Below are 27751 nucleotides of genomic sequence, written 5' to 3'. Positions count from 1 at the left end.
CAATCCTATGTTAAAATGGGTTATTTTAACATAGGATTACTAACATATTTTAACATAGGAAACTAATTGTATTTATGGTATATAAAATTGACTCATTGAGTATCAGTTGGCTTTAAAAGTAAAATTTTAAACTTATTTCACTGTCCATAATGGGGGATCCATTACTGGAGAACTGCCGTCCATAATTGGAGAAAAAACACCTAGTTTTAATTTGTTAACTATGAAGAAACCAATAGGAGTATTTATTCTGCAATACGCTTGAAATGTAAAAGAAGGATAGGACATTCAAGATTTAACACGCAGAGCCGTAGAATTTTTACATTTAGAATAGAATAGAATAGAATAAACGTTTATTCGTGAACACAGGTAAGACAAAATACACATAATAACAACAAGACAGAAAGGAATGAAGTGCCACGAAATGGCCTCATCTCAGCGTGTTGCTGGTGACTTCCAGCGCTGATCTTCCGATGAGACCATCAAGTGAGAAAGATTCACGGAGGGTAACAGACAGAAGAAATACAAAACACATACAAGAACGTGGTCAAACAGTTATGAAAGTGAAAACGTTACAAGAAAAATAACAACAGACTGTGATCGAAACATAGAATAAAAAGAATAATTATAAACAGAAAAAACCAAATTAATTAAAAAGAAAAAGAGTCGTACACCAGATCGCGCACGCCGCGTTTTAACATTTATCAGTGAAATATCAAAAACAGGCGAAAATTTTTCTTAAACTGTCCATGATTGGGTCCGTTACCTTACTGCACATTTTATAAAAATGGAGGGAACGAAAAAGTTCTAGTCATTCATACATAATAGAATTAAATAAATAAATATTGGAAGGAGTAATTTTCAGTCGTGTGTAATCGAGTTTTAGGAATTTGTATGAATAAGTATAAATAACTACAGTAAGTACGGTACTGGCGCCTAAGATGGTCCGGTGTTTAAGCTTTCATAATTTCATGCTTTTGTAAGTATATGTCCATGTTCACTTAGTGCCATAAACGAAATTAAATTTTGAAGAAACGCCCGACATATTGGACCGATTTTCAACAAACGTGGCTAAGAACAGAAAAAAAAACGAAATCTACAGACACACACACAGACAGACACGTCAAACTTATAACAACCCGTTGTTTTTGCGTTGGGGGTTAAAACTGCAAGTTCATATAAGTAGTTCAGATGGACAGACGGACAGACGGACAGACGGACAGACGGACAGACTGACAGACGGACAGACGGGCAGACGGGCAGACGGACAGACGGACAGACGGACAGACGGACAGACGGACAGACGGACAGACGGACAGACGGACAGACGGACAGACGGACAGACGGACAGACGGACAGACGGACAGACGGACAGACGGACAGACGGACAGACGGACAGACGGACAGACGGACAGACGGACAGACGGACAGACGGACAGACGGACAGACGGACAGACGGACAGACGGACAGACGGACAGACGGACAGACGGACAGACGGACAGACGGACAGACGGACAGACGGACAGACGGACAGACGGACAGACGGACAGACGGACAGACGGACAGAAGGACAGAAGGACAGACGGACAGACGGACAGACGGACAGACGGACAGACGGACAGAAGGACAGACGGACAGACGGACAGACGGACAGACGGACAGACGGACAGACGGACAGACGGACAGACAGACAGACATACATACACGTCAAACTTATAACACCCCTTCGTTTTTGCGTCGGGGGTTAAAAAACAAAAGATATAAATAACGACAGGCGCCGATTCTTTATTTGAAACTGGCAGTAAATGAAACATGACATGACAAACAACGTTAAATTAACAGCCTTTGGACTGATTTAGTGATTGTGACAAGGGTCATTTTCCACTAAGTGCAAAAGTTACCGCTGGTACACTTTTCCCTTCATCAATGTCTGACAGTGCTGACATTTATTAAGAAAGTTTATTACATGCGATTTCATAAATATGTGTATATTTTTCATTTCACCTTATTGCAACGGGTTAAGGTGAACAAATGTACACATATTTATGAACTCGACTGTACAACTTCTGTGACACAAAAGTCTGTGAATCTGTGCTCAATAGTATTGTTTTTCTACTCGTCGACTGTAATCTGTCAATTAGGACACCACAGACTAAACTATAAGTGCTAACTTTTCAGTGTTGGATATACTCTATGGCAGTTCCGACTCAACTATAATAATCTCATTATAGTTGACTTTAGTTAACTGTAATAATTTCAAAAATAGAACTTCATACAATTTCTATACTAATTTGCGATACCTGGCAATTTTTTCTGCATCTGAAACACATTTTTTTAAAAATGCTAAAGTTTTGGTGCCACTTTTAGCAACTATAAAGGTCTGAAAGAAATTGAAATTGTGACATTACGGTGATAGTTTGCTACCCCATCTCCCGACCAGAATTGAGCCCATATACTATAGTTGACTTCTATTCTACGTCACACGCAGGAAGAAAGTGCGTGGTGAATTTCTTAACCCTACACCAAACGGAGTAAATATTTTTCTTAAAATATATTGTAACAAAAGCAAATAAACGTGTGGTTTACAGTATTTGATAGTGCTGCACAATGGAGAAATAACATTGCAGTAAAACTCCTTATTGTTGTAGCAGAACCTCGTTCAACGGAAGCTTACATTATGTCTCGCTATGCTTTGTCGCCATAATATCACTATTTCCTTTCCTTTCAACCCTTTATTGTCAAGAGTAGTTTCATGTGCTTTACGAATCCCTTCGGGTATACAAATGTGAGTTTATGTACGAGTATGTGTTTGCGTCGGGATACCATCGGCACCGCGCGAGATTAATGAAAACGCTCCTCGTTACGGAGCGAAACATGTCGTGCATTTTTCTCGTGCGTCGACTATTTACACGTGAGGAACCCGGTTTATATGTTTCTGACGACCGCTCTGGCTCAGTCGGTGACCCTGCCTGCCCCGCGGCGCGGTCCTGGGTTCGAATCCCGGTAAGACACAAATATTTCTTCCTGAGTCATGGATGTTTTCTATTATGTATATAAGTATGTATTTATCTATTTAAGTATGTATATCGTCGCTTAGCACCACAGTACAAGCTTTTCTTAGTTTGATATCAAGTCGTCGGTTGAATTTTTAACCAAACCAAAAGGTTAAATTGTGAATGAATAGTTCATTTGGCATATTCGCGGGCACATGTTAATGAGACGCATGATTTGTATATGTAATTTTACCTGCGAAGCTGCATTCGCTTGGATTGAGTATTATGCAAAAAACTTTTCAGTACAGATGGTGTTTTTTTACGCACTAGTGCGAGAAGGTGAAGTGAAGTTATATGTCAAGTCGAAACTTCGGAGTGCCATCTGTACTGAAAAACGTCGTACGATACACGTGCGAAAAGGAAATTCGTAATTCGTGTCGATTTAAAATACTCCCTTCGATGGTGTTTTAATTTAGCGCCACTCGTTTCGAATTTCCTGTTTTCCGCACTTGTACCGTAATGTTCTATTCTATGAATGTGTACTGTCAGCAGATCAGCAATTTGCATGCATTTTATTATTTATTTACTTCAACTTTATTGCATAAGAAACAATAGGTAAACAGTTCTAAAAGTCGAACTTAATGCTACATTGCATTATCTACCTGTCAACTAGGCTAAACAGAGAGGAAACGTTGGTGCAAAATAAATAAATAAGCAATTCTGTACCTGTGACTGCTTTTCTGTAAAATGATGTAGTTTTTAACCGCCGCTCCAAATCTCAAGGAAGGGAGCTCTCAATTCGTCAGTTTTTTTTTATGTTTTTATTCGATTTTTCCGTCGTTACTGGACCGATTTTGAAAATGTTTAATGATTTGTTCTATTTGTTATGTTTGTTAAGAATATTGAGTTTTCAAGTCAAATTTTGTCAAGCTCGATTTCTTATAATCATATATCGGATATGAGGAGTTCAGGAAACTCCTCAAACCTTAATTAAAGATTTATATTAAAAGCAGTTTTAAAAAATACCTACACATTTCTACATAATCCAACATTCGCAGGTACCTTTCACCAGAAACCCAAAAGCGGCGGTTTTTTTTCTTAAAAATTATTATCAGTCATAAATGTCATAATCATCATGTCAAGCAAACAAGGTAGGCACCGGATAGAATTGAGCATTGAGCCGCATTTTATGTACATATGAGATTTTTTTTTGCGGCTCATATTGATAGATGTGACTTAAATATAGTGTTCAACTATTGATAGGAATATTAGGAATCAAAATGTGTCGCTTAACTTCAAACTCTGGTAAATCACATTCTGCTGTAAGGTTGATTCTTCTTCAGATTATATATATTTTTATACATAATCAACATTAAGCAGAATGGATTTACCCGAGTTTGAAGTTATGCGACACAAATCAAGTATTTATCAACGCCTCTGTTATTCCATTCCAGCCAAAAGTCTAATTTCCTGTGCATCGTTTTTGGCTTCCACATTCACATGTTGCCAAACGAGCCGTTGTTTGTGTTAAACTTTTTTTTTAGTTTTGAAAGCTAAATGAATTGCCATTCTGAATTGTTAGTTCGTTGAGTGACGAAAAAAGTGGGTTTTACTATTTTTTTGTCACTAACGGGTGAAATATTTGACCTTTTTTTTTCGTTTTAACACTAACAATTTTTTTTTTACATTAGCTTTGGAAGCCCTTTGTTTTCATAAACAGGACTTCATGCAACGTCTATGTAAAAGCACAAAAAAGAAAAATTACCTATCTCAAACTAAATGGGTAAGGAAAAAGAACCAGTGCTCGACACGCCAATGCCTAATAACAACACCCTTCTGTCACATGTATTGACAATGACAAGATCATCTACTGGGTCACCTCATGAGTACCTACTGATACTTTTTCCTCACGTACCTGACGTACCTGTACCATAAATAAAATGTTTTACGTACCTACTTAATGATTTTAACTTATTCATTTGCTTCCATTATACTAGACTAATAAACCGTTTAGTGAAATCCTTCTAAACAAGAAGAGACTTGTGAAAAGTTTTGTTTCTCGACTTTACAGCGGCGCCCGTTCAAATTAAACTGATAAATCTTATTAACTGTACTTGGCTGACTTACTGGGATTAACTTTGAGCAAGGGTGAAATATTTATAATAATGGCATGAACGTATAGAAAATATGTGTAGAAGAAACTTAAGAGTAGCGACAGTGATCTACATTCAAATCAAGGGTGAACAGGCATGTTCTGGGCGAGCTCACTCCATCCTAGGCCACGTCTTTGCCTTTGGCTAGTCTGTGGTCAAGAGTAAGCTCATTCATAATTTAAAAACCGGCCAAGAGCGTATCGGGCCACGCTCAGTGTAGGGTTCCGTAGTTTTCCGTATTTTTCTCAAAAACTACTGAACCTATCAAGTTCAAAACAATTTTCCTAGAAAGTCTTTATAAAGTTCTACTTTTGTGATTTTTTTCATATTTTTTAAACATATGGTTCAAAAGTTAGAGGGGGGGGACGCACTTTTTTTTCCTTTAGAGCGATTATTTCCGAAAATATTAATATTATCAAAAAATGATATTAGTAAACCCTTATTCATTTTTAAATACCTATCCAACAATATATCACACGTTGGGGTTAGAATGAAAAAAAATATCAGCCACCACTTTACATGTAGGGGGGGGGGTACCCTAATAAAACATTTTTTTCCATTTTTTATTTTTGCACTTTATTGGCGTGATTAATATACATATTGGTACCAAATTTCAGCTTTCTAGTGCTTACGGTTACTGAGATTATCCGCGGACGGACGGACGGACGGACGGACGGACGGACGGACGGACGGACGGACGGACAGACAGACATGGCGAAACTATAAGGGTTCCTAGTTGACTACGGAACCCTAAAAAAGTGACAGTGATGGTGAGCATTCCTCACTGCATGGGGAAGTAGATTAGCATAGTACGAAGGGCATGTATGGCTGAGGTATTTAAGCAATGTTACAAAACAAATAGTAAATATGAATGTACAAAGGTAGAGGAAGGCCTAAGAAAAAATGGAATGTGTGAAGAATAATATGAGAGTGAGAGGTCTTAGAATGGAAATGTCGGCTGATAGAGAGGAATGGAAGATCTACTGCAGCAGCTACCCGAAAGAATGGGAAAAGGTATAGAAGCTTCATGTATTTACCCTTAGGTTGCATGGTCCGATTGACTAGTCCGATCAAACGGAATACGATTTTTTTTTCCTGTTGGCTCGATTGATAGGACTATAAGGACTTCTTAAATCCTGTCAGTCCTACTATCAGTAATGGGATTTTAAAAGTTCGAAAACAATATTTTCGTATTCCGATTGATCGGACTAGTCAATCGGACCATGCGACCTAAGGGTGTAAGTATTTACATAAATATACTTTACTGGTGTTCAATTCAAAATAGCATGTGATTAAAAGCGTGGTAACATTGAGTTTGCAATCTGCGAACGAGAAAAGCGATTGCTTCTACTTTTAATCTGGCTGCAGTTTAGTATTCAACATGCGTCCGGCCACCCGTGCAGTAACGGCAAATCAAACATTCTATGGCCGTTCCTGGATGCAGAACTATACTTAACTACTAAGACTTATGTGGCAGAATGTAATGAAGAGAAAAATTGGCAGTTGGAAGCATTGGTAGCCTGCATTGATAGAAAAGAAGTTTGGATAGGCATATTTAAACTTGTGATACACTAATGGACAAAGTCCCACGGTATGCTGAATGAAGTGGCGTGATGTTGCTAGTCTTTAATCGAATTAGTGATTTTGCATGCCTTATATCCATCACATTCTGGCAACACTGACCGTAGATCGAACATAAAAAATAATTTTATGGTTATGTCGCGTTTCCGTATTTAAACTTTTAGGTCTGTGTCTTTGAGAATATTTTTAAGTCTGTCTAAAAGAAATTTCCAAATTCAAAACAGTTCCTCTAAATCTTGAATGGTAAGGTAGCCCACGTTCATTTCATGCTTTCTTTGGACTTGGCTAAACATTCATATTTGGAGCCAAAAAGTCAGACAAATATAATGAGATTCCATCCTTTGTTTGGCAAAATAAGGCCCAGACAATTGTTTTTATCGCCCCACCACAAACGAGGGCTCCTATTGTTTAACCTAATAACGTAATAAAAGTGGGGGACGGGAATGGGCAGCTTATTAGAATTTATTGTGTCCCACTGGTCGTATTTTAACGCCTAGCCCAGGAGCCTTAAGAGTCCGCAAGATCAATTCTCCGTAAAAATGTAGTTACCTTCTCGTTATAAATATACTAAGTAGGTAGATTGCTTTGAAATTTTGATGTTATATTAATACCTGTAATTATTTTATGCAGCTGTAACTGGTCCATTTTTTCCGTGTTTTACAATGTTTGCATTATTAATTAGAGTGTCCACTGATTGTATATGGTAGGCGTGTTCAGTTACATGTAGAACTCAACATTACAGTGTAATAATGGGAAAATACTTGGATGAGTTACAATTCCCGCCCCCAGTCGTGATTTTCCCCGCTGTACCTTAGATATTATAATTGTTTAAGAAATACAGTTAACAAATTTCGTAACAACTATTAGTTAATACAAAATTATTGTTCCACGTATTTGTTTTTTAAGCTGGAGCTATGCAAATGCAAAGAAACAGATAAAATACCTCATGTATTTTTTTAAACAAAGCTTCATTGCAATCCAACACGTAGTTTTGAAATGAGAACGAAACTGTGCCCTTACTGTAAGATGAAATTCAGCCGAGTTTGTTGCGAACTCTTAAGTAGATAAATAGAAGTGAGAATTGAAATAGGTTTTCAGGGCTCACTTCTTGCATTTAGAGAAAACACAGAAGAATTTTAAAAAATTGGCCTATTTGGAATCAGTTCGTAGGAAGAGTGGATTGACTGTGTGAAAAATTATATGAGACAAAGGCAAGCGAATACCTATGAAAGAGCTTTCTCTTTTTCTCTATCTTTGTTTTTCTCTTTTTCTTTCCGATCTTGCCAACCAGATGAATAAAATAAGGTGATGGTATCATTTGTTGGTCTCTTGCTTGCTAACAAGGTTAACAAGTTTAGCCTTTTATTAATGTCAATCTTGTATTTTATCCCTTCAAGGGTTAATTTATTCCACTTAAGGGCTTATCCAAAACTTTAAATTTATTGTGCCCTTTTTGCGTCATTTAATAACGAACTTTGTTACATTGTTAAAGTGCGTGATTGTAATATAGAATATATCAAACGTAATGAAAATAATTAGTTAAAATCTGGCTAACTTAGATCGTGGGATTTTCGGATTGCGGGTTAGATAACGTTAATTTGATCGCAATTTTTTACATAATATCCAGCACCCTCATAGCGATACCTGTATTGTAAGGTTTACAAACTTATCCACTACAAGCAACACATTTTCTAGCAATGAATAAATAAATACTCTCTCTGTTACTCTTCTGGCACCAAGAACCCCTCTCAATAATAATTCATTAAGTATTAAAATAACATTACATTACATCAGAACTGTAACCACTGAACGTTCTTAAAATTATTCTTGCACGGGAAGCATGGTCGCGCGATAGACGATAAAATATCAGGCCGTCCGTATCGTGTTGATCTATTTAAGCAAAAACATCCCCGTTTATTTCCCAAAAAGCAGGCATTTCAAACAAAATATATCAAACTTTAGTAACTTAGCCTCAACAGGTCGTCTTTATCTCTAGTCAACAAACCTTTCTTATCTAAAATTCCAGACTCGATTACCCCAGCTCAATATCTTTTTATTATCACGCATCCCCACTACATATTGGTATTTTTATCAATTTCGGCGCACAATGGACGGAGGGCCTTAAATCTCCTTTTATGGCTATTAATGCTGATACTGTGGTGTCGCCGTATCCCTGACGCCAGTTCTGTTGTACCAATTTGATAAGGTGAATGAGAGGAGATTAACGAAGAAAGTATATGAAAAAAGAGTGGAAGGGTCAGTTGGAAGTGGAAGACCTAGGCGAACTTTTCTTGGTCAAATCGGGGAAATATTGCAAAAAGGCTAGGTCAGAAGTACTCGAAACCGACGAGCGTGTATGAGAAACGTTATGAAAGTGTGTGAAGCGAAAGTGGTTTGTCAGGGTCGTAGTAAATGGAAATCTGTGATCCCTGCCTTCCCCTCTGGGAAACAGGTGAGATTGTATGTATGTATGTATGTATATGTATGTATTATTTGGATACGACTTGATCAACTCAACCTGGGTTAGCCGACACGAGATCGTTTGCAAAGATCCAAAGCGGAATGCGTTTGTCTATTCTATTACTCTTGATTTTTGATAAACCTAATTGAGATAGAGGGTAGGGAAATCGTTTTGTTCCTTTGAGAACGACTGTCATCTCGGTTGGTTGCACCCGCTATACATCTTACTCTCTCTTTTTCTGACAATATCTTATTATTATACACATACATACATATAATCACGCCTGTATCCCATAAAGGGGTAGGCAGAGCACATGAACTACTAAGTTTCAGTGCCACTCTTGGCAAAAAGGGGTTGAATGAAATTCAAAATTGGTATTAACCCATATCCCATAGTCGATTTCTACGACACCCACGGGAAGAAAGGGGGTGGTGAAATTCTTAACCCGTCACCACACGGGGTTATTATTATTTACGGCGTTATACATCTCACGAGCATTAATAAGTCCGAGCGTAATGTGCCTCTATCTAACAATTTAAAATTTAGAACAGTAACATAGTCAAATGTAACATACCTACTCTGCCGTGCGATGACAAGACACTGTATCTAAAAAACACCTATTTTCCAGAAATCGCAAAAAACTATTTTTTTCTTTAATTGGCCACAGAGTCGTTATTTTTCATCCGATTGTAATGAAATTTGGACATTTTACAGATAATATGTTACTATTAGTGACCATTTAAGAATAACGCAATATTTATACTTCTTTCATGCATTTTAGAGCATAAACGTGTTATGTCGTAATATACTTTATCAGTAATATGTGCGAGTTGCATTGACAAAACACTGTAACGCATGAATTACAGTGTTTTGTCATAGCAGACCATATTACTCCTAAGAGAATTCCAGGTGTGTACTATGTGTACAATATTTACTTAAACTGAAATAGTTGTCATATACCTTCTTATGAATAAGTAACTTTATACTAGTGTGTGACATCTATTTCAGTTAATAAATATGTAGGTAATTCAATAAAGCAAACAAGCAAGGGATGCTGCTTCTGCTTCTGTTGCTTTAACATTTTTGTGAGACTACGTTTTCGCTTGTTTTTTCTTTGGCACAACTTCAACCTGAGACTCGGGTACTTCAGGAATCAGGAGCAGTATGTGTATGGAGCGTGCCATGCTCGATACCAAGATTCAAGATCGGGTGAGGAATGCCAAGATCCGTCGTCGCACCAAGGTGCAAGACGTGGGTTTTGTCATTACCAAACTTAAATGGAGTTGTGAGGGACATGTTGCTAAGCAGAGTGATGGCTGTTTAAATAGGAATAACTAAAGACGGCACTGTAGTTAATTCCATAAGACAATCTGATATAGGTTGGTTCATATTTTCGTCTAATTGAGTCACTGCTGGATGTACTTGATAAGGCGAAGGTATTGAGTACTCAATATCCATACCTACCTGTTCCATCGGCTATTGTTGAGCAGCATAATCAGTAGAACAGTTTTTTGTTTGATACAGCATAATCATCTATACTTTTCTTATTAGTTTTGGCGTTCAGGGGTAGTTTATCACTTTCATTTTCTAAAAAACTTTTTAATCTGGCAAAATTCGATGACACATTTGAATGACACTCTCTGTTGCAATGTTTAGAAAGTTTTAATTTAATTTATTTCGTTCTTTACATACTCATTTTACTAGTCTATTAATATCCACACAAACTAAATAAAACAACGTGCAGGCTGCACTTAAGAAGTCCTGATTTATACTAAAAAAATACCTAAACCAAAACACTCAGTCAAAATTTCTCGTCGGATTATTTTGACAACACTGTAACTTTAGTCACCGATTGAAGAAATGGGGAGTTTTATTTTGACAAAACACTGTATCGAGAGATGCAGTGTTTTGTCAAATGACGACTTTAGATTTTAAGAGTTACAGTGCATATTACAATGAAGGTTTTCTATGTTTTTGATAGAAAGTCAGTATACTCTTAACATGTATATATAGAATAGGGCCAGATAAGCTTATTGGACAGTATTACCACAAAACACTGTAACTCGAGTTACAGTGTTTTGTCATGGCACGGCAGTACTACCGCTACCACTATAAGCACCGTAGAAAACAACTAAATTCTGGACTTTAATTACATCCCAAGTGTCTGAATTAGCCGTTGCCACCCATTTAGATCTCTGGATTCTTTTTTTGGTGAATTGTGGAACTTGGCTCTTATCCATACTAATCTTATAAATGGGAAAGTGTGTGTGTCTGTTTGTGAGTGAGTGAGTGAGTTCTCGTTCGACACCCCTGCTGGGGTGAGTGGCCCTTTCCGCGCTGGGCGCTGTGGGGGCTGTGTCGGGGCGCGCCCCATCCATGTGGGGCGGTCTGACGCTGTCTATTTGTGGACGGCTAGGCGATCCGGTGATTGCAGTGTCTGTTTGTTTGTCGTGACGTGATTTTTTAAGGGATGGAGAGTGACAAGGCTACTACTTTTTGTCTCTTTCTAACCCCCAACTTCCCGAAAATGGGGCGTGGAAGTTTTTATGGAGCATTCCGCCATTTTCAAGTTTAACGTGAGCGAAGTCGCGGGCAAAAGCTAGTATAATATATGTGGCTCATTATTTACACGATGCTGAGTGAGCCACTGTTGATTGTCCACTGTCAACGTCATATAAATAATAGCAAAACCTGTCAAGTTTTTAATACACTTTAACTTTAAAAAAAACACGAATTTAATAAAAAGCGATTTGCAGGGTGGTTCCTGATGATGAACCTAACTGCGTCTCAAATTTAACGGAAATAAAAAAAACATGGTGTATAGAATCGGCTTCGCGTTGTCGCTGAATCCCTGGCTTTTGGTGCAAAATAATGCTGCCAGAAAAGAACACTTTAGTCAAGAGGCGAGGTAAAGGCTTATAATATTTGGCACATACTTTTCGACATAATTGAAGGTCCCGGCACACGGCTAAGATCGGATGTAGGTTAAGATTGTATGATTGTTGACTTTTGTTCAAATTTTAGTGAATCTTTAATACACTTTTTTCTCGTCGCTCCAACTTGCCAAAAATAGTCCGGTCTTACTAATATTCTTGTTCTTTCTTTTTCATGGCCAAATTCGTGGAATTCGTGTGAGAAATCAGTCGAAAAAATGTTAAATACATACGTATTACTTATCAGCGTAAGTGATTTGATTTGAGAATTCAAATTTGTTTAGGCGGGAAAAATAAATCTTCCATTCGTGCTAAGTTGAGCGTTATTATTAAGGTACAAAATGTAAAAATTACCTACGACTTTGGCGAATTTTGGTTTAACTTAACAGCATCTAATGCAAACCGTCGAACTTAGTGGTAAAGCCTTTGAGGGTGTCATATACCTCTTTGTTAAAGAGTGACATATTCATTGCAGTTACTGTAACTACTACACACATTGCAACCAAAAAACGACTCATAAAACAATCATTATTTATGCTAAAACAAAAAATAGAATACAATTAAAGCAGTTAGCATTAACAAAAGCCGTTTGGTAGGAAAATAGCAAAATTATAATTCAAAGTTTCCAAAGCAATGATGCAAAATACGCTACAAAATTGCAGCCATTATTGGGGCGTTAATTGAACACTTGAGCGAACTGGTAAACAATTTTCATGAGAAATTGTTGCAAAATGTATCTTTGTTAGTGCTGTCGGGGCGTATGTGCGTTCACAAATAATATACCGACATGATTATTACGTATGATGATCACCAGGGCCCGTAACTTTCATGCCGATGACATCAATTTGACGTCACGCTGCATATATGATGATTCAAATATTTTTATTGTAATAATTAATCATTATTCATTAATCAATTTTTATCATGTACAAATCACTTCAAAATTGTGGAATAATTAGTACCTACTTGATACGTGAAACGAAAAGGAAACAATTTGTTTTATTTTAATAATTTATTAAAATATGGTAACAAATGTTTGTTAAAAATAATTTCATTTCATTTTCACGTATCAAGTAGGTATTCATTACTTCACGTATGAATAGATTAGTTTTGAAGTCATGATTAAAATGATTGATGAATAATGATTAATTATTGAATAAAACTCTTGAATCATCTCTATATGCAGCGTGACGTCAAATTTATGTCAGCGGCATGAAAGTTACGGGCCCTGATGATCACTTATAGTGCATAAAATAATACCTAATGGCAGGCAAGCATGGTCGCGCGATAAACGATAAAACATCGACCATACTTGCCTGACTTACTTCACTGGCTCAGAGACCCAAATCGCCACTATACCCTTTCTTCATGACCACATAACCCCCCCGTGAGGGTTGATCTACGAAGCTGGATCCCCCTTGCCTTTTCTTCCTAAATGTGTGTTACAGGTCCTGTGACTCCAGTGATTAGTAAAGTAATGTCAATTAAAATGAAAATGAAATATTTATTTTCAAGTTTTACAATGCGCATATTCAAATAAAGTTGGCTTAACCCTACGCCTCAGCCTCGAGGATACTTCAGTCCCCCCTCAGTTGAGTGGGGGGGGGGGTCAATTTTCAGCTTTGTTTTTGGTGGCGTATTTTACTTGCAATTATATTTGCTATTATATTTTTGCCATGAGAATAAACCCTGAATCCGCTGGTAAAGATTGTCGGGAGTTGAAAGTTTTGTTGCACTTTGCATTGTCAACTGGTTCATGAAATTGTATTGCAGCGTTTGCAGCAAAGTTGATAAACAGATCCAACTTTGTAACTACCTGCCAAGCAAATTTTAAAGTGGATATAGAGGGCTTTGATAGGGGTATAATTATATCAAATACTAATTTGTAACCATCAACTTCGTTGGGGAATTATGTTAATTGTATATATTATGTAAATGTATACTATTTCCTTCCCAAAGATTCAAACTATAACAATTTCTTCCATGCCAAACATCATCTCAATCGGTGTTCATATATTTAAGCAAAGCAGAGTTACTTTCGCATTTTTAATCCTTTACCCCATTATTCATAAAGCAGTTACTCAACTGATTAGTTAAAAAGTCTTTTGTCCCTTGCTCACAAATACATAAGTCAACATGACAGAAAGGGATAAAACATTTCTTAACTCATCAGTTTCGTAACTTTTTTAAGAATAAGGGGCTTAGTAGCGGCAACATACTTGCCATCATAGGTACTAAAAACAGCAATGAATCTCTTTGATAATAATTACGATTTAAAACTGAATTAAGTACTAGGTAGGACTAACAAATGGTTAAAGTTTCACAAAATTTCTAACTAACTCACCTACTTACTTGAGAGAAAAATACTTACTTAAAGAGTTTTAGCCACCAACACAAGTGCACGCCACTTTGTTCTGTCTCGATATCGCTATCTAACTATATTAGTAATCTATAAGCTAAATCTCTAACTAGTTATCAGAAATTTGTCTAGACTAAAATGAAATTTGTCACAATAAACGGTCTCATTAATATCATTGCTATCTTTCAAATCCATCTAGATTGAAACTAGATTCAGTAATAAATAAAAGGGCATCACTAATCGCGTCTAAGATTAATAATGAATGCCACTTTCAAATCTCTAAAAGACAAGAGTTCTTCAACTGGATTTGAGTTTCAGCCAAGGAAAGGTCAAGGGTAAGCACGTTCGTATTTTAGGAGTAAACAAGTCGGGTATTAAAGAGCATTTCTTTTTTTTTCCAATATTTTTTTTTTATTGTTTTAAGGAATTTTAGGTCCATTGTACTCAGAATCACGAGTACTTTCAATCTCACTGGGAGACAAAAAGTGTCCCAGAATTTCCATACATTTTTGTTACTTTCCTCTTTTGTTACCCCATACAACATGTACGGAAAATGGTAACAAAATAAGAAAAAATCATATTATTATGGGACAATTTTTTTAACTACTAGGATTGAAAAGGCTAGTAATTCTGAGTAGAAATATCATTTTTTTTTTCAAAAATATCACACTTAAAAGTGGCAAAAAAAAAGAAATGCTCTAAACCCATTTCTTTAAGATGGTGCGTAAGGCACTGGTCCCAATAAAAGCGATATCAGCAATAGAAACTAACAAAAGATAGTCACTCCCGTGTAAATATAACCTAACCACAAAATTAAAATTTTGAAAAAACCCGACATAGTGGACTGATTTTCATGAAACATGGCTAAGAACACTCCCGACTAACTCAGCTTTCAAACAAAAAAAACTAAATCTAAATCGGTTCATCCATTCGGGAGCTACGATGCCACAGACAGACACACATACACAGGCAGACAGACAAACATTTACACAACAGACAAAGATTTAGATTAAGTATATAGGTATTGTTCATAGCTTACTCGAGTTCCTCGCTTTAAGTGGGACCGTGCCTACGGACAGGAAATTCAAAGATGAAGGTATGGCGCACAATTTAGTTTTTGTCTGTCCTTTTCTGTTTTTGTCGATTTGTGTGTGTCTGTCTGTGGCACCGTACTCCCGAACTAAAATGTAAAGCTTTAGTCGGGAGTGTTCCCCCATGACGCAAAAATCGACGTCCTGTGTGTGTGTGTGTGTGTGTGTGTGTGTGTGTGTGTGTGTGTGTGTGTGTGTGTGTGTGTGTCAGACAGACAGACAGACAGACAGACAGACAACAGACAGACAGACGGACAGACAGACACTGTCAAACTGTTTAACACCCCTTCGTTTTTTAGCGTCGGGGAGTTAAAAGCCATCGGTCGGTACTATGTCGTGGTCGGGGGTTTTTTCAAAATTTAAATTTTGTGGTTAGGTAATATGAATTTACTCGTATTACAAGAAGAACTAACAGGTCCAATTGTACCAGATACTTAGTACTGTGTTATTAATTAATTATTAAAAAATTATGTATATTTAATCGCATCAGTTCCTAAACGAAAACTGAAAAAAAAATTACGTACTTGTAACTATGTTTTCGTTTTTTGACAAGCAAACTTGATTCGGAGTTTGCCCTTGCAAATATTATGGTCTAATATCTATCTGAATTTTCATGTCATTTTCCCCTGATAAGAGGGTGAAAATTCAATTGAAAAAAGTTATGCGATTCTGCGTCAGCCCCCTCTTAAGCCCATTTCTTTAAGGCGCCGTCAAACGCACCTGTGTGATCTAATAAAATTTACAAAGGAACCGCTACCATTGGTTTCTGCCTTTTTAGGATACATTACTCGAAAGCCTTAGGCACTGGTCCCACCGCGAGCTAGTAAACTATGAGCTATCGGCTATAAAAACGAACAAAAGATAATCACTCATGTGATACACACACAAAGAGACACGACTATGTTATAGTTACTCACCCAGCGGTGAACTATCAATATCGCCGCGTCGCTCATAGTTTACTAGCTACCAGTGTCTAAACATCATCTTAAACAGGGTGTTTTTACGTAGCAAATTTGTTTTTTCGTTTTCTCTAAAAAAACATCGTAAAAGCTATAATGTTTCACGGTTTAATATACTCCAGAGACCGAGTACTATCAGCTGTAAAAATATCTGCATCTAATAAATTAGGACCTTATATAAGAATCAGGTTACATTGCAGGTCGAAATATACAATTACACATTCAGTTACACTGAGACTTTACCTTTTCAGGCACATCCGTATCCATATAAACATTATTACGAGTAACTTAAATAATCATTGACTGAATAAAATTTTTTTTCGATAAGCTATAGTTTTACGTTTGACTTAAATAATTTTATATTCATGTGTTTGAAGCGATCAGGTAACTTGTTGTAAATTGTGATACATTGTGATAGATTGTCTTGCTAGTCATTGGTCCCATTTGCTTGGGGTCGGTCTTCCTGCCCCGTCCTTTATTCCATTTTTAACTCCCGACGCAAAAACGAAGGGGTGTTATAAGTTTGACGTGTCTGTCTGTCTGTTTGTTTATCTGTTTGTCTGTGTGTGTATCTGTCTGTGGCATCGTAGCTCCCGAACGGATGAACCGATTTAGATTTAGTTTTTTTTTTGTCTGAAAGCTGAGTTAGTCGGGAGTGTTCTTAGCCATGTTTCATGAAAATCGGTCTACTATGTCGCGGTCGGGGGTTTTTCAAAATTTTAATTTTGTGGTTAGGTTATAATGCACGTTTGAGTGCAAGTTAGGGGTATATATTGTGATCTTTCAGATCTCGCTGAACCTTCGTCAGCCAGGACTCGAAAGTGTCAACGTCACGGGGAAATGTAACGCAGTTTTTGGTTCTAGGAAGTAACAGTTTGGGAGTTTTGGGACACTGTTTACTCTCTCCACGCAATTATTAGGTGTTAGGGATGGGGGTGTGAGGAGATTACCCAAGACCGCCCAAGACCGAAGTCAATGGAGAAATATGATACGAGCCCTGCGGGCCGATTTTTGAATCTCACGCGTTCGAATCAGAAAATTGTCACTGAAAATAATAAGTAAGTCACCGTTTTCAACCGGTATTTTCGTGACAAAATCCCGTATGCGAGATTCAAAAATCGCCCTCCTGCAACAGAAGGTAACAGGATTGAAAAAGAAGAGTAGGTACAGTGAACTGCAAAAGTGCATGGCAATGGATTCATTCATAATTTCACCGTGCACTTTTACAGCTTACTGAACTTATAATTAATGTCACTTTTCGTGACGTTTTCTCTATCGAGTTACGTATTAAACACTCATGGTAACCGCACTAATAAAATTTAAAAAAGGTGTCGCTGTCTGCCTTTACGCGCGCTTTACGCATTCAGGCTCTATAAATTTTATGCACACATTTTATTTACTTTTTATGACGCTTCTCTTATATTGGATGTAGTTTTATTTGATAGTGGAGACAAATGTGGGTGTTTATTAGTGAGAAACAGTATTTTACATACTTTCTTTCTTTCTTTTCTTTGTTATTTGAGCAATCTGTGGAGTTGTTATTAATAAAACGACCGTGAGACACTGAACTGACATATTAAACATGTGAAATACCATCGGTATCGCGCGTGCTCTATGAAAATGCTCCTCGTCACGGAGCGAAACATGTCGAGCGATTTTCGACAATTCTACGAGAGTTACCCGATTTTACATATTTACTCTGTGCTGTCTACTCTGGACATTGGAGAATTCTGGAGTGGAAGCCCGCTAAAATCCGCCGTCGTGGCAAGCAGCTAAATAAATTGAAATAGATATCATACACGAAAGAAAAAACGACAAGGCCCACTGGTGGCCGAGCCGGGAATCGAACCCGGGTCTTCAGCTTTCGCGGCTAACGTCTTCACCACTAGACCACCCGCCCGGCGTGGCACCCGACGAAATTTCTCTAGTGTATGTTATCTCTGATAAGGCTAGGCGCCATTTGACCAACTCTAAGGGCTAGCAATTAGTGCTTGCACCTCCTATACGAATCCATTGCAGGATTACGATATAGCGAGAGAGATGGTGCTGCCATCAATAAAATAATTTGATTTGTTCCCTAGTTGTATGTGATGCAGATGTCAATACAAGTGCAAAGTGTGGAATGAGCTACCTTCTAAGGTGCTTCCCTCTGCGCTATGGCATAGGGTTCTTCAAGAAGCAGGTATTTAAGGTTCTCAAAGGTCGGCAACGCATATGTGGGTCCCCTGATGTTGCTATATCTATGGCCGGCGATGACTGATTCGCATCAGGCGGCTCGTCTGCTTATTTGCTGCCTATTTCATAAAAAACCGACAGGCTTGGCGGATTGGATAGAAGGCCTATGTCCAAAGACAGAGTCCGTCTTTGGACATAGGCCTTCTTCCGTTAAATTGGACACGCAGTTAGGTTGATCATCAGGAACCACCCTGTAGATATATCGCTTTTTGTTCAATTCGAAAAATAATGTTTTTTCGTTTCCATACGTAATACGTGGATTAATTAGTGTGAGAGGACCTTAATCATAACATTAATAAAGTCATTGTCAAGTGATTGACGGCACATGTCAAAACAAATAACATTAGGAAGTAGTTAGGTAAGGGATGCCACACACGTGTTCAATAATTATTTTTTTTTTTTTTAATAATTCGATAACCGTAAGAGTTAAGACGCTACTTTCTTAGAGAAATTGATTGTATTTGAACTAAAGAATATTTCCTTAAAGTTAACGGAATTCAATAAAAACAGGGTGTATAGATAGATATGAACCATTCATAGATAGTTAGGTACTGAACTATTTTTATGCCGATTTTTGTCTAGCAGATTACAAAATAAATTGATGCTATTCATGTTGGCTACTGAACTCTTATACGTTCCATTGACTTTAAATGAAAATTGTTAAAAGAACCGCTCCAAATAACCATTCGTATTCCAAAAGAATTTTGTCCCTGGCGTGAGAAAAATACCGAATCAGACATTAGCACACTTTTAAGCCGAACGAGTCAGACCCAACTAATGAAAGCGATCGAAGCAATAAAAAAAAGGAAATCGCATGCGTAATCGAACAGGGTACCTAGCAAACATCACAATCGCTTACGCTTCTTAAGGGCGTTCCCTGAGCCAATGACCTTCGATTTGAATCCACTGATATTATGATAGTTTCGAAAGTCTTGAAACAAAATAGTTTCTCATAATTCCTTCACAGCTCATTGTTTTTGTGATATTTGGCATCAAAGTTGAACAATTTAAGGGTAAAAAAAAAATGGTTTTTTGATCATTACTTTTGTTTTAATTACTTTAAAATTAAAATCTCTCTTGAATTTATATAAAAGTCAAAGGTAAATCCAAACATGTCGATTTCATGTATGTGACATCACTAAAATCAAATTTCGATAAAAGTGTTTTTATAGACCATGTTTAAAAAGAATCCTAAACAAATAAGTATTAACTTTTTTCAAAATATGGCTCTTACGAAGATAAAAGACTGAAGAACCGATGGCCGTTAGAGTTATAATTCTATCTGTAGTGCAAATTTAGGAATTTCAACTCAAAACTTGTCAAAACTCTATGAAAACCGTGTGGAGCCCCTTAAGCGCATCGTAGCTGGTTCTCCCTATTTCTCTTCTGTAATGACACGACCAAGCCAGTTGCGTATAGTTCGCTACGTGACGTCAACGGTTGTACTCTTGGCTACAGACTCTGCAATTTTATAACGCAAATATGTTCAGTTCGGACAAACATGACATTTTTTCTTGAAATTTGTCATTACATTAGTTGTTTTTATAAGAAATATGTATTGTAGCTTTGTGTTGCGTCTCAAATTAACTCCAACACGTTTTAATGAAACGATATTGTTTTCATGAATGAATGAATGAATGAATGAAATGTTTATTTGTATCAAACAAGCGTATGTTATTATACAGGTGCTACATAATATTAATTTTGTGCGATTCTTGCTCTGCCACGACCGGCGTCTGTATAAACCGGCAAACGTTCGAATCAAGGGTGAATGGATTGTCGCCTGCGGTATTTCCGGACCGATACAACCTTCAAACCTTCAAAAAAGAGCGTACACCCATCTTAAAGGCCGGCAACGCACCTCCAACGCTTCTGGAACCCATTTCTCAAACTGAAAGTTACAAGTTACAAGCGGAAGTCTCTTTCCAACTTGTCATATTAGACATTGACTACCACTTGTAATGTGTAGCTTCGAGAAATGGTCCCTTTTGTTTCGGGTGTCCATGAGCGGCAGTGATCGCTTACCATCAGGCGACCTGTCTGCTCGTTTGCCTCCTATCCCATTAAAAAAAATAACAAGCACCTTCTGGTCAAGTTCACTCGCCATGGCTTCGCTTCGGTAAGCTCATTTAATCAATCGTGAAATCTCATCCTCCTTACGTTATCCCGGCATTTGCCACGGCTCATGGGAGCCTGGGCTCCGCTTTTGACAACTAATCCCAAAATTTGGCGTAGGCACTAGTTTTACGAAAGCGACTGCCATCTGACCTTTCAACCCGAAGGGTAACTAGGCCTTATTGTAATTAGTCCGGTTACCTCACGCCCGGTTTCATATTCTGAAAACTGACTACCTAAATACAATTCACGAAATCAAAAACAATAAAATCGGAGTCCATCTCCCCGTGATTACGGAAAAGGTTCCAATTTGCATCCTTTTGTTGGGTTACGATCACATTTACATCCTTTGAAAAACAAATCGAATGGGAGCATTGGAAAGCTGATGATCATTATCATTTTGTTTTCGATATAATAAAACAAATGCTTGGAGTTTGAAGGGATGTTCTTAGAGCATTGACCTTTTTAATCTCATTTACAGTAAAGTCAGGAAAATATGAAAAATTACACAGAATAGGGGATCGTAGGTGGACACGTATTGACGTAATAGATAGATTTTGTTAGAAAAGGAGGAAATGAAAGATTTACCTACTACCTACGACATCAATTCAATTCAATTTATAAATTACGTAAAGAAAGTTGCGATTCTAGAAGTAAAATACATTATATTTATTATAAGTTAGTTATATTTAATTCTATATTAAGCTTGAATTGAAGATCGCTCATGAGCCGATGTTCAGAGCTCACCCGGCAACCTTCAAATCAAGAGTGAACAGGCATCGTAGGCCATGTCTTTGCCTAGCGGCTAGTCTGTGGCCAAGAGGAAGCCCTTTTACAATTTAAAAAAAATACTGATTGGTACTTACATGCAAAAAGTTAAGTAAAGCTTGTGTCGGAAGATAGGCGCCAATTATGTATACACAAGATTGGTAAGGTCATGTCAAAACCTATTTGTAACATAACAAATTGTTAAATGACAATCGACTTCTTCTAGTTAAATAAATCGATAAAATGCGCGTCGCCCCTCATTTTGCAATTTCTTCAGATAAAGTAAATTGTTATTGACTATAAGATATTTTAATCTTTATCATTTCTTCCATTTTATATAAAAAGTTTTCTCGATTCAGGCTTATTCTTCGTTATTTTTTTTGGTAATATGGTAATAATATAAAGTGTATTAGACTTTATTCAGGCAAAAAGCTAAATGTAAATAAATTTCAAGATGTTTTATGTAAATAAATAAAATAAACACATTTTTTTAATTCAATAACTTAACTCGTTCAGTTTACTAACATTTACGAATAATAAATTTCATGCTTGGTACATTGGATACAATTAACTTGTAAATTGCGACCGAAATTTATTTTACAATTTAGGTAACTTATCACTAATAAATTGCGTTAGGCTAATGTTTCAATAATTGAGGTGCATTGCGTAAATTATATTATCATGTTTTACGGGAATCAATAATTAATAAACAAGCCAAAACCAGATAATATGCGGCTAGGGTGTAGGGGTAGGGTGCTATAGTTCAGATTATACATACTTCAAGTGTATTTTTCTACTCCCGAACTATTATTCGTCATTTACAGGGTCGTTCACAGATCTGTATTCATGTGTATACCCTCCTGTACGATTGACATGTTTAGCTAGGCTGTTAATGTTAATTTAAGGAATAAATAAATACATCATTATCATCATTATCATCATTATCATTCATTATTCATTATCATTACATAGTATAAAACAAAGTCGCTTTCTCTGTCCCTATGTATGCTTAAATCTTTAAAACTACGCAACGGATTTTGATGCAGTTTTTAGGGTTCCGTAGTCAACTAGGAACCCTTATAGTTTCGCCCTGTCTGTCTGTCCGTCCGTCCGTCCGTCCGTCCGTCCGTCCGTCCGTCCGTCCGCGGATAATCTCAGTAACCGTTAGCACTAGAAAGCTGAAATTTGGTACCAATATGTATATCAATCACGCCAACAAAGTGAAAAAATAAAAAATGGAAAAAAATGTTTTATTAGGGTACCCCCCCTACATGCAAAGTGGGGGCTGATATTTTTTTTCATTCCAACCCCAACGTGTGATATATTGTTGGATAGGTATTTAAAAATGAATAAGGGTTTACTAAGATCGTTTTTTGATAATATTAATATTTTCGGAAATAATCGCTCCTAAAGGAAAAAAAGTGCGTCCCCCCCCTAACTTTTGAACCATATGTTTAAAAAATATGAAAAAAATCACAAAAGTGGAACTTTATAAAGACTTTCTAGGAAAATTGTTTTGAACTTGATAGGTTCAGTAGTCTTTGAGAAAAATACGGAAAACTACGGAACCCTACACTGAGCGTGGCCCGACACGCTCTTGGCCGGTTTTTTTAAATAGATAAAGTGATTCTAGAGGAAGGTTTACATGCAGGTATAGTACCCGTGCGAGGCCGGGGCGGGCCGCTAGTAAATAAATAAATAAATCTTTAAAACCCTACATAAAAGTCTATTCCCCAAAGCCAGCGCCCGCCGGATTTCCGCGCATGCGCGCAGTAACGAAAAAATTGAAAACGCATTTACAAGACTCAAGACTCAGTATTGTTATAACGATACTGCGCGCGTGCGCGGGATGGCTTTGGGCAGCTGCGCTGACAGTGCAAACCTTTGCGTCAAAATCCAGGAAACATTGTGAATTTCACGAAAGTTATTCTAGAAAACTATTTAAGTGCATAGTCGTAGAAAAAGTATTGTATGCAACGGTGTTTAAGTGAGTCAAAAAATACTCGTGGCGTCTTTATTAACAATGTTTGGCTTCGCCTTATATTGTTACCTACGCCACTCGCCTTTTTACCTCCTTTAAACGCCAGTTGTATAATAGTATTTTATGCAACAGGTGTTTAACTGAGTCAAAAAATACTCGTGGTGTCTTTATTAACAATTTTCGGCTTCGCCTCAAATTGTTACCCACGCCACTCATCTTTTTTGACTTCCTTTAAACGCCTGTTGCATAAAATACTATTTCCTCCTAAGGCCCATATAAATAAAAAACCGGCCAAGTGCGAGTCGGACTCGCCCACCGAGGGTTCCGTACAAACTTTCTTTCAAACTACCTAGTAAAAATAATCTCATATTTTCATATAACTCTAATGACTTGACTAGAAGACAAAAGTATAGGCACTAATGAGTATTATTGTGTATAGCGGCATCTCCCGGTCAATTTGCTAACTAATTTGCGCGACCTGGTTTTTCAGGGATAATTCTTTATAATGTTAACCGATTTAAACAGTTTTTACTTTATTGGACAGAAGATGGTTTACGTAACATCTCGTATTAATTTGAAGTACGATATACATCCGCCAGGGTGGGTAAATTGAAAGTAAAAATCTGAAAAGTTTTCTGTGAATTAAAAAAAAGTATTCAAAATACAAACACGATTATATTTTTCCTGTAATATTTAGCATAAAACCAATGTTTACTAAAATTTTCATAATTTTTCGTTGGTAAACTTCGGAGATAAGGGGGGGACGGTATTTTTTTTACATTTTCCTTCAAAATTCTTTTTTTTTCCACAACAAAAAAATTATAAAAAATAGCTTATTTACGTTCAATTTGAGCTCTTTCCAACGATACACCACTTGACCTAGTAACTTGAAATTTACAGTTTGCCCCCCTTTCATTTTGGCCATTTTCTACAATTAAAATTAATATATTTAAAAAAATTATACTTTCTATTTGTAGAGGTTTACAATGTTCATAACTATTCCAAATTTCAAGTTAGCATTAGTAGTTCTCGAGATATTTAGGAATGTGACAGACGGACAGACAGACGGACAGAGTCGCACCATAAGGGTTCCTGTTGTACCTTTTTGGTACGGAACCCTAAAAAGTACTTACAGAAATGTTGAGTTAAAGCGTAGGGAATAGTGTTTAATTTATTTCGTTTGAAATTCGAACGAAACCAAAGAAACGCAGCTGTTCCAATTTTATATTATGATTCTAATTTGATCGAACTGAATAAGCAGGTATTACAGGTATTAACTTGAGCTTCACTGTACTTGAGTCTTATTGGGCGTGCATCAATGCGTGCGGCGTGCATGTCAAACAATTGACAACATTTCATATTTTCGACTACTACTTTTTATTGTTTGGTTCGAAAGAACTGAATATTTAAAGATACACGTATTTTCTTATTTTTCCAAAAAACTGCTATTTTAATGCGAAATTCCCTTTTTATTACTACTTCGAACAGAAAGAGCGTAAGTTATAAACGTCAAGACACAGCTTCGTGACGTCACATGTGTTGTTTCATACACCTAAGAAAACGACAAAATCATTCCTAAAAAAAAGTTTTAACAGTCAGCTTAAACAGTCCGAGATGTCTGACTGTCAAGTGTCACTGTCAACAAATATTGAATAACTACGAGCTATGGAATGTAGAAGTATAAGGAGAGAAATCTGTCAAAGTAGAACAGTCGAAAATTACGTGTCATACCCTTATTTACCTGCAATTGCAGCGCCACCTGGTTTTATATCTGCACTTCTGAAACTTAAAGCTTTCGCTCCTTACCTCTAATCTCCATACTACGAGCGGTGATAAGTGTCACAGTCAAACTCAAGTGACATCCCAACCGGAAGATTTTTTTGGTTATAGTGGCAGCACTGAATAGTCTGAATTGACTATGTGACGTCACTTCCCCTTTAAACTATTTTAAAGATTTTTTTACTAAAAATAAGGAAAAAAAATATTAAAAAATATATTTTTGTGTTCTACAGGCGTATATCTCGAAATGGTTTTCGAATTAAGGACATTGAAAATTTTGAAACGTTGTCAATTGAAGCTCATACAAGGTGTCCTTAGTCGACGCTGCGTAGGGTGGACGCACGATCGCCCGCCCCGCTGAACGCTCTGCTCCGAGCGTCCACTTATGTATATCTTACACTTAGGTGACTCACAAACCGAAGATCACCTAAATTCTCACAGAAATTCTGATAAAATTGTATGATTTTGAGTTGTGGGCTAAAACGACAACCAATTGGGTCCCACCAAATCGAATCTGGGGTCGCGGCAAACCTCGACGGCGTTGGCGAGATGACCTTGACGCTTTTGATGAGAACTGGTGGAAAACGGGTCAGGACCGGGATACGTGGAAAGGGAAGAGGGAGGCCTTTGCCCAGCAGTGGGACACTCTAGGCTCAAATAACAAAAAAAAACCCCATGCCTCATGGCATTAAGTTCGCCTTTTGTACATTAAGTTGTTCTTTTGTGCAATAAAGTTTAAATAAAAAAATGATGAGTTGAAAAGTTTTGTGGCTAAGAAGTATGTGGGCGGGTCACATATTTGTCAATAACTTCGCTGCTAATATCCTTACTTATTACCATTCCCGGAATTCCTCATCTTTACCCAAGTTAATTAAATTTTAATGAAAGGAAACTCCTTCAAAATTCCCCGCATAAAATAAAATTCAGCCCGACTTTACTACATGACATTAACTTTTTTAATTTTGAATATTTTGTTGGAAGAGCAACATTTCCAGGCGTTTGGGCCCAGATGGCACTCATTAAGAATTAAAATATTTGAAGTTTAACTTCGTTTCCGGCCAGTTCTCGTAGGTCTTTAAATGTTCGTTTAAAATGTATATGAGATTCAGTTTAAAGTACAGCGGGACTATTTCGACTGGGGAGCAAATGCAACTGATCCATTTTCAATGTCTTACATTATTTATTCATTCTAATTGGACACTCTAGTGTCCACTGGTTATACTCGTTTGTATGGCACGCGTGTTGAGTGTAATAATGGAAAAAATGGATCAGTTACAATTGCCCTCCAGTCGGGATTTGCCCTGCTGTATCTTACATCAAAGTCTTGTATAATTTATGTAAATTATGTATTGCACCTAGGCTGTGAGATATTTTTAAAAATATTGACGGAGCGATTGTTTAGTAGACTGGGCAGTGAAGTCTATGGTTTTGAGTCATGATCAGATTCATGGGCGTATTTCATGTATTTAAGAGTTTGAACTCGGAATTTACTTACGCTCTTTTAAAATGACATCAGTATAAAAAGAAGTTAAACAAAATGCCTTCCCTTTTTTCGTCACATATTAGGTACGTCAGTGAGTACCTACACTGAGAGAAATTTGCATTGTGAATTTAACAAGTTCGACTTGTTGCGGTTTATCCGTTTGAATCAGCCAAACGTATGTTTAAAACAATATGTGTCAGGTTGTTTTTATAAAATCGACTTGTTGATTCAAATATATTGCCGATTCAAATGACAAGTAGCTTGTTGTTTGAACCAAAGAGCACGTAGGCGCTATTTTAACCAAAAAACTTGTTGAACGAACATGAAAACTGGTTGTATTTTCTCTCAGTGTACTCTTTCTCTTGTTTACTCATATTTTGTGCTATTCATAGCTACTTATTTAAATAAATGCCGGTAAAAATAACCTTTTTTTTTCTTTCCAGACACGCATTCCTCAACGCCAGTGGTCTGCCTCGTCATAGAAGGCGGCACGAACACGGTCCGAGCGGTGCTTGAGTATGTGACCGACACGCCGCCAGTGCCAGTTGTAGTCTGCGACGGCAGCGGACGGGCTGCTGACCTCATAGCCTTCGTACACAAGTATGTATGGGACAGTCATAGTGTTTATTGCAGGCGTAAGAGGGACAGCTGTATCACAGGTGGCATGAACACGGCCCAAGCGGTGCTTGAGTATGTGACCGACACGGTACCTGCAGTTGTAGTGTGCGACGGTAGTGGACGGGCGGCTGACCTCATAGCATTCGTACACAAGTATGTATGAGACAGTCATAGTGTGTGATAGGAGTGAGGGGGATGGATGTTAGTGCTGTCTTATAGAAAAGACGAACACGGTCCGAGCGGT

General features: G+C 37.3%; 1 protein-coding gene and 1 non-coding gene across 2 annotated transcripts in view; one reads left to right on the top strand and one right to left on the bottom strand.

Annotated features, from left to right (window-relative positions):
- LOC125234411 (transient receptor potential cation channel trpm) overlaps positions 1–27751 on the top strand; it is a 448945-nt gene that overhangs the window by 310669 nt on the left and 110525 nt on the right. The window contains 1 exon segment of the mRNA XM_048140640.1: positions 27333–27489. Within this exon segment, the coding sequence (XP_047996597.1) occupies positions 27333–27489 (157 nt within the window).
- On the bottom strand, positions 18357–18428 carry Trnas-cga. The gene has a single exon. It is a non-coding gene; the product is annotated as a tRNA-Ser (tRNA).

The sequence above is a fragment of the Leguminivora glycinivorella genome, chromosome 16 (assembly GCF_023078275.1).
Source record: "Leguminivora glycinivorella isolate SPB_JAAS2020 chromosome 16, LegGlyc_1.1, whole genome shotgun sequence".
NCBI classification, from domain to species: Eukaryota; Metazoa; Arthropoda; class Insecta; order Lepidoptera; family Tortricidae; genus Leguminivora; species Leguminivora glycinivorella.
This window is presented reverse-complemented; position numbering and strand designations above follow the sequence as displayed.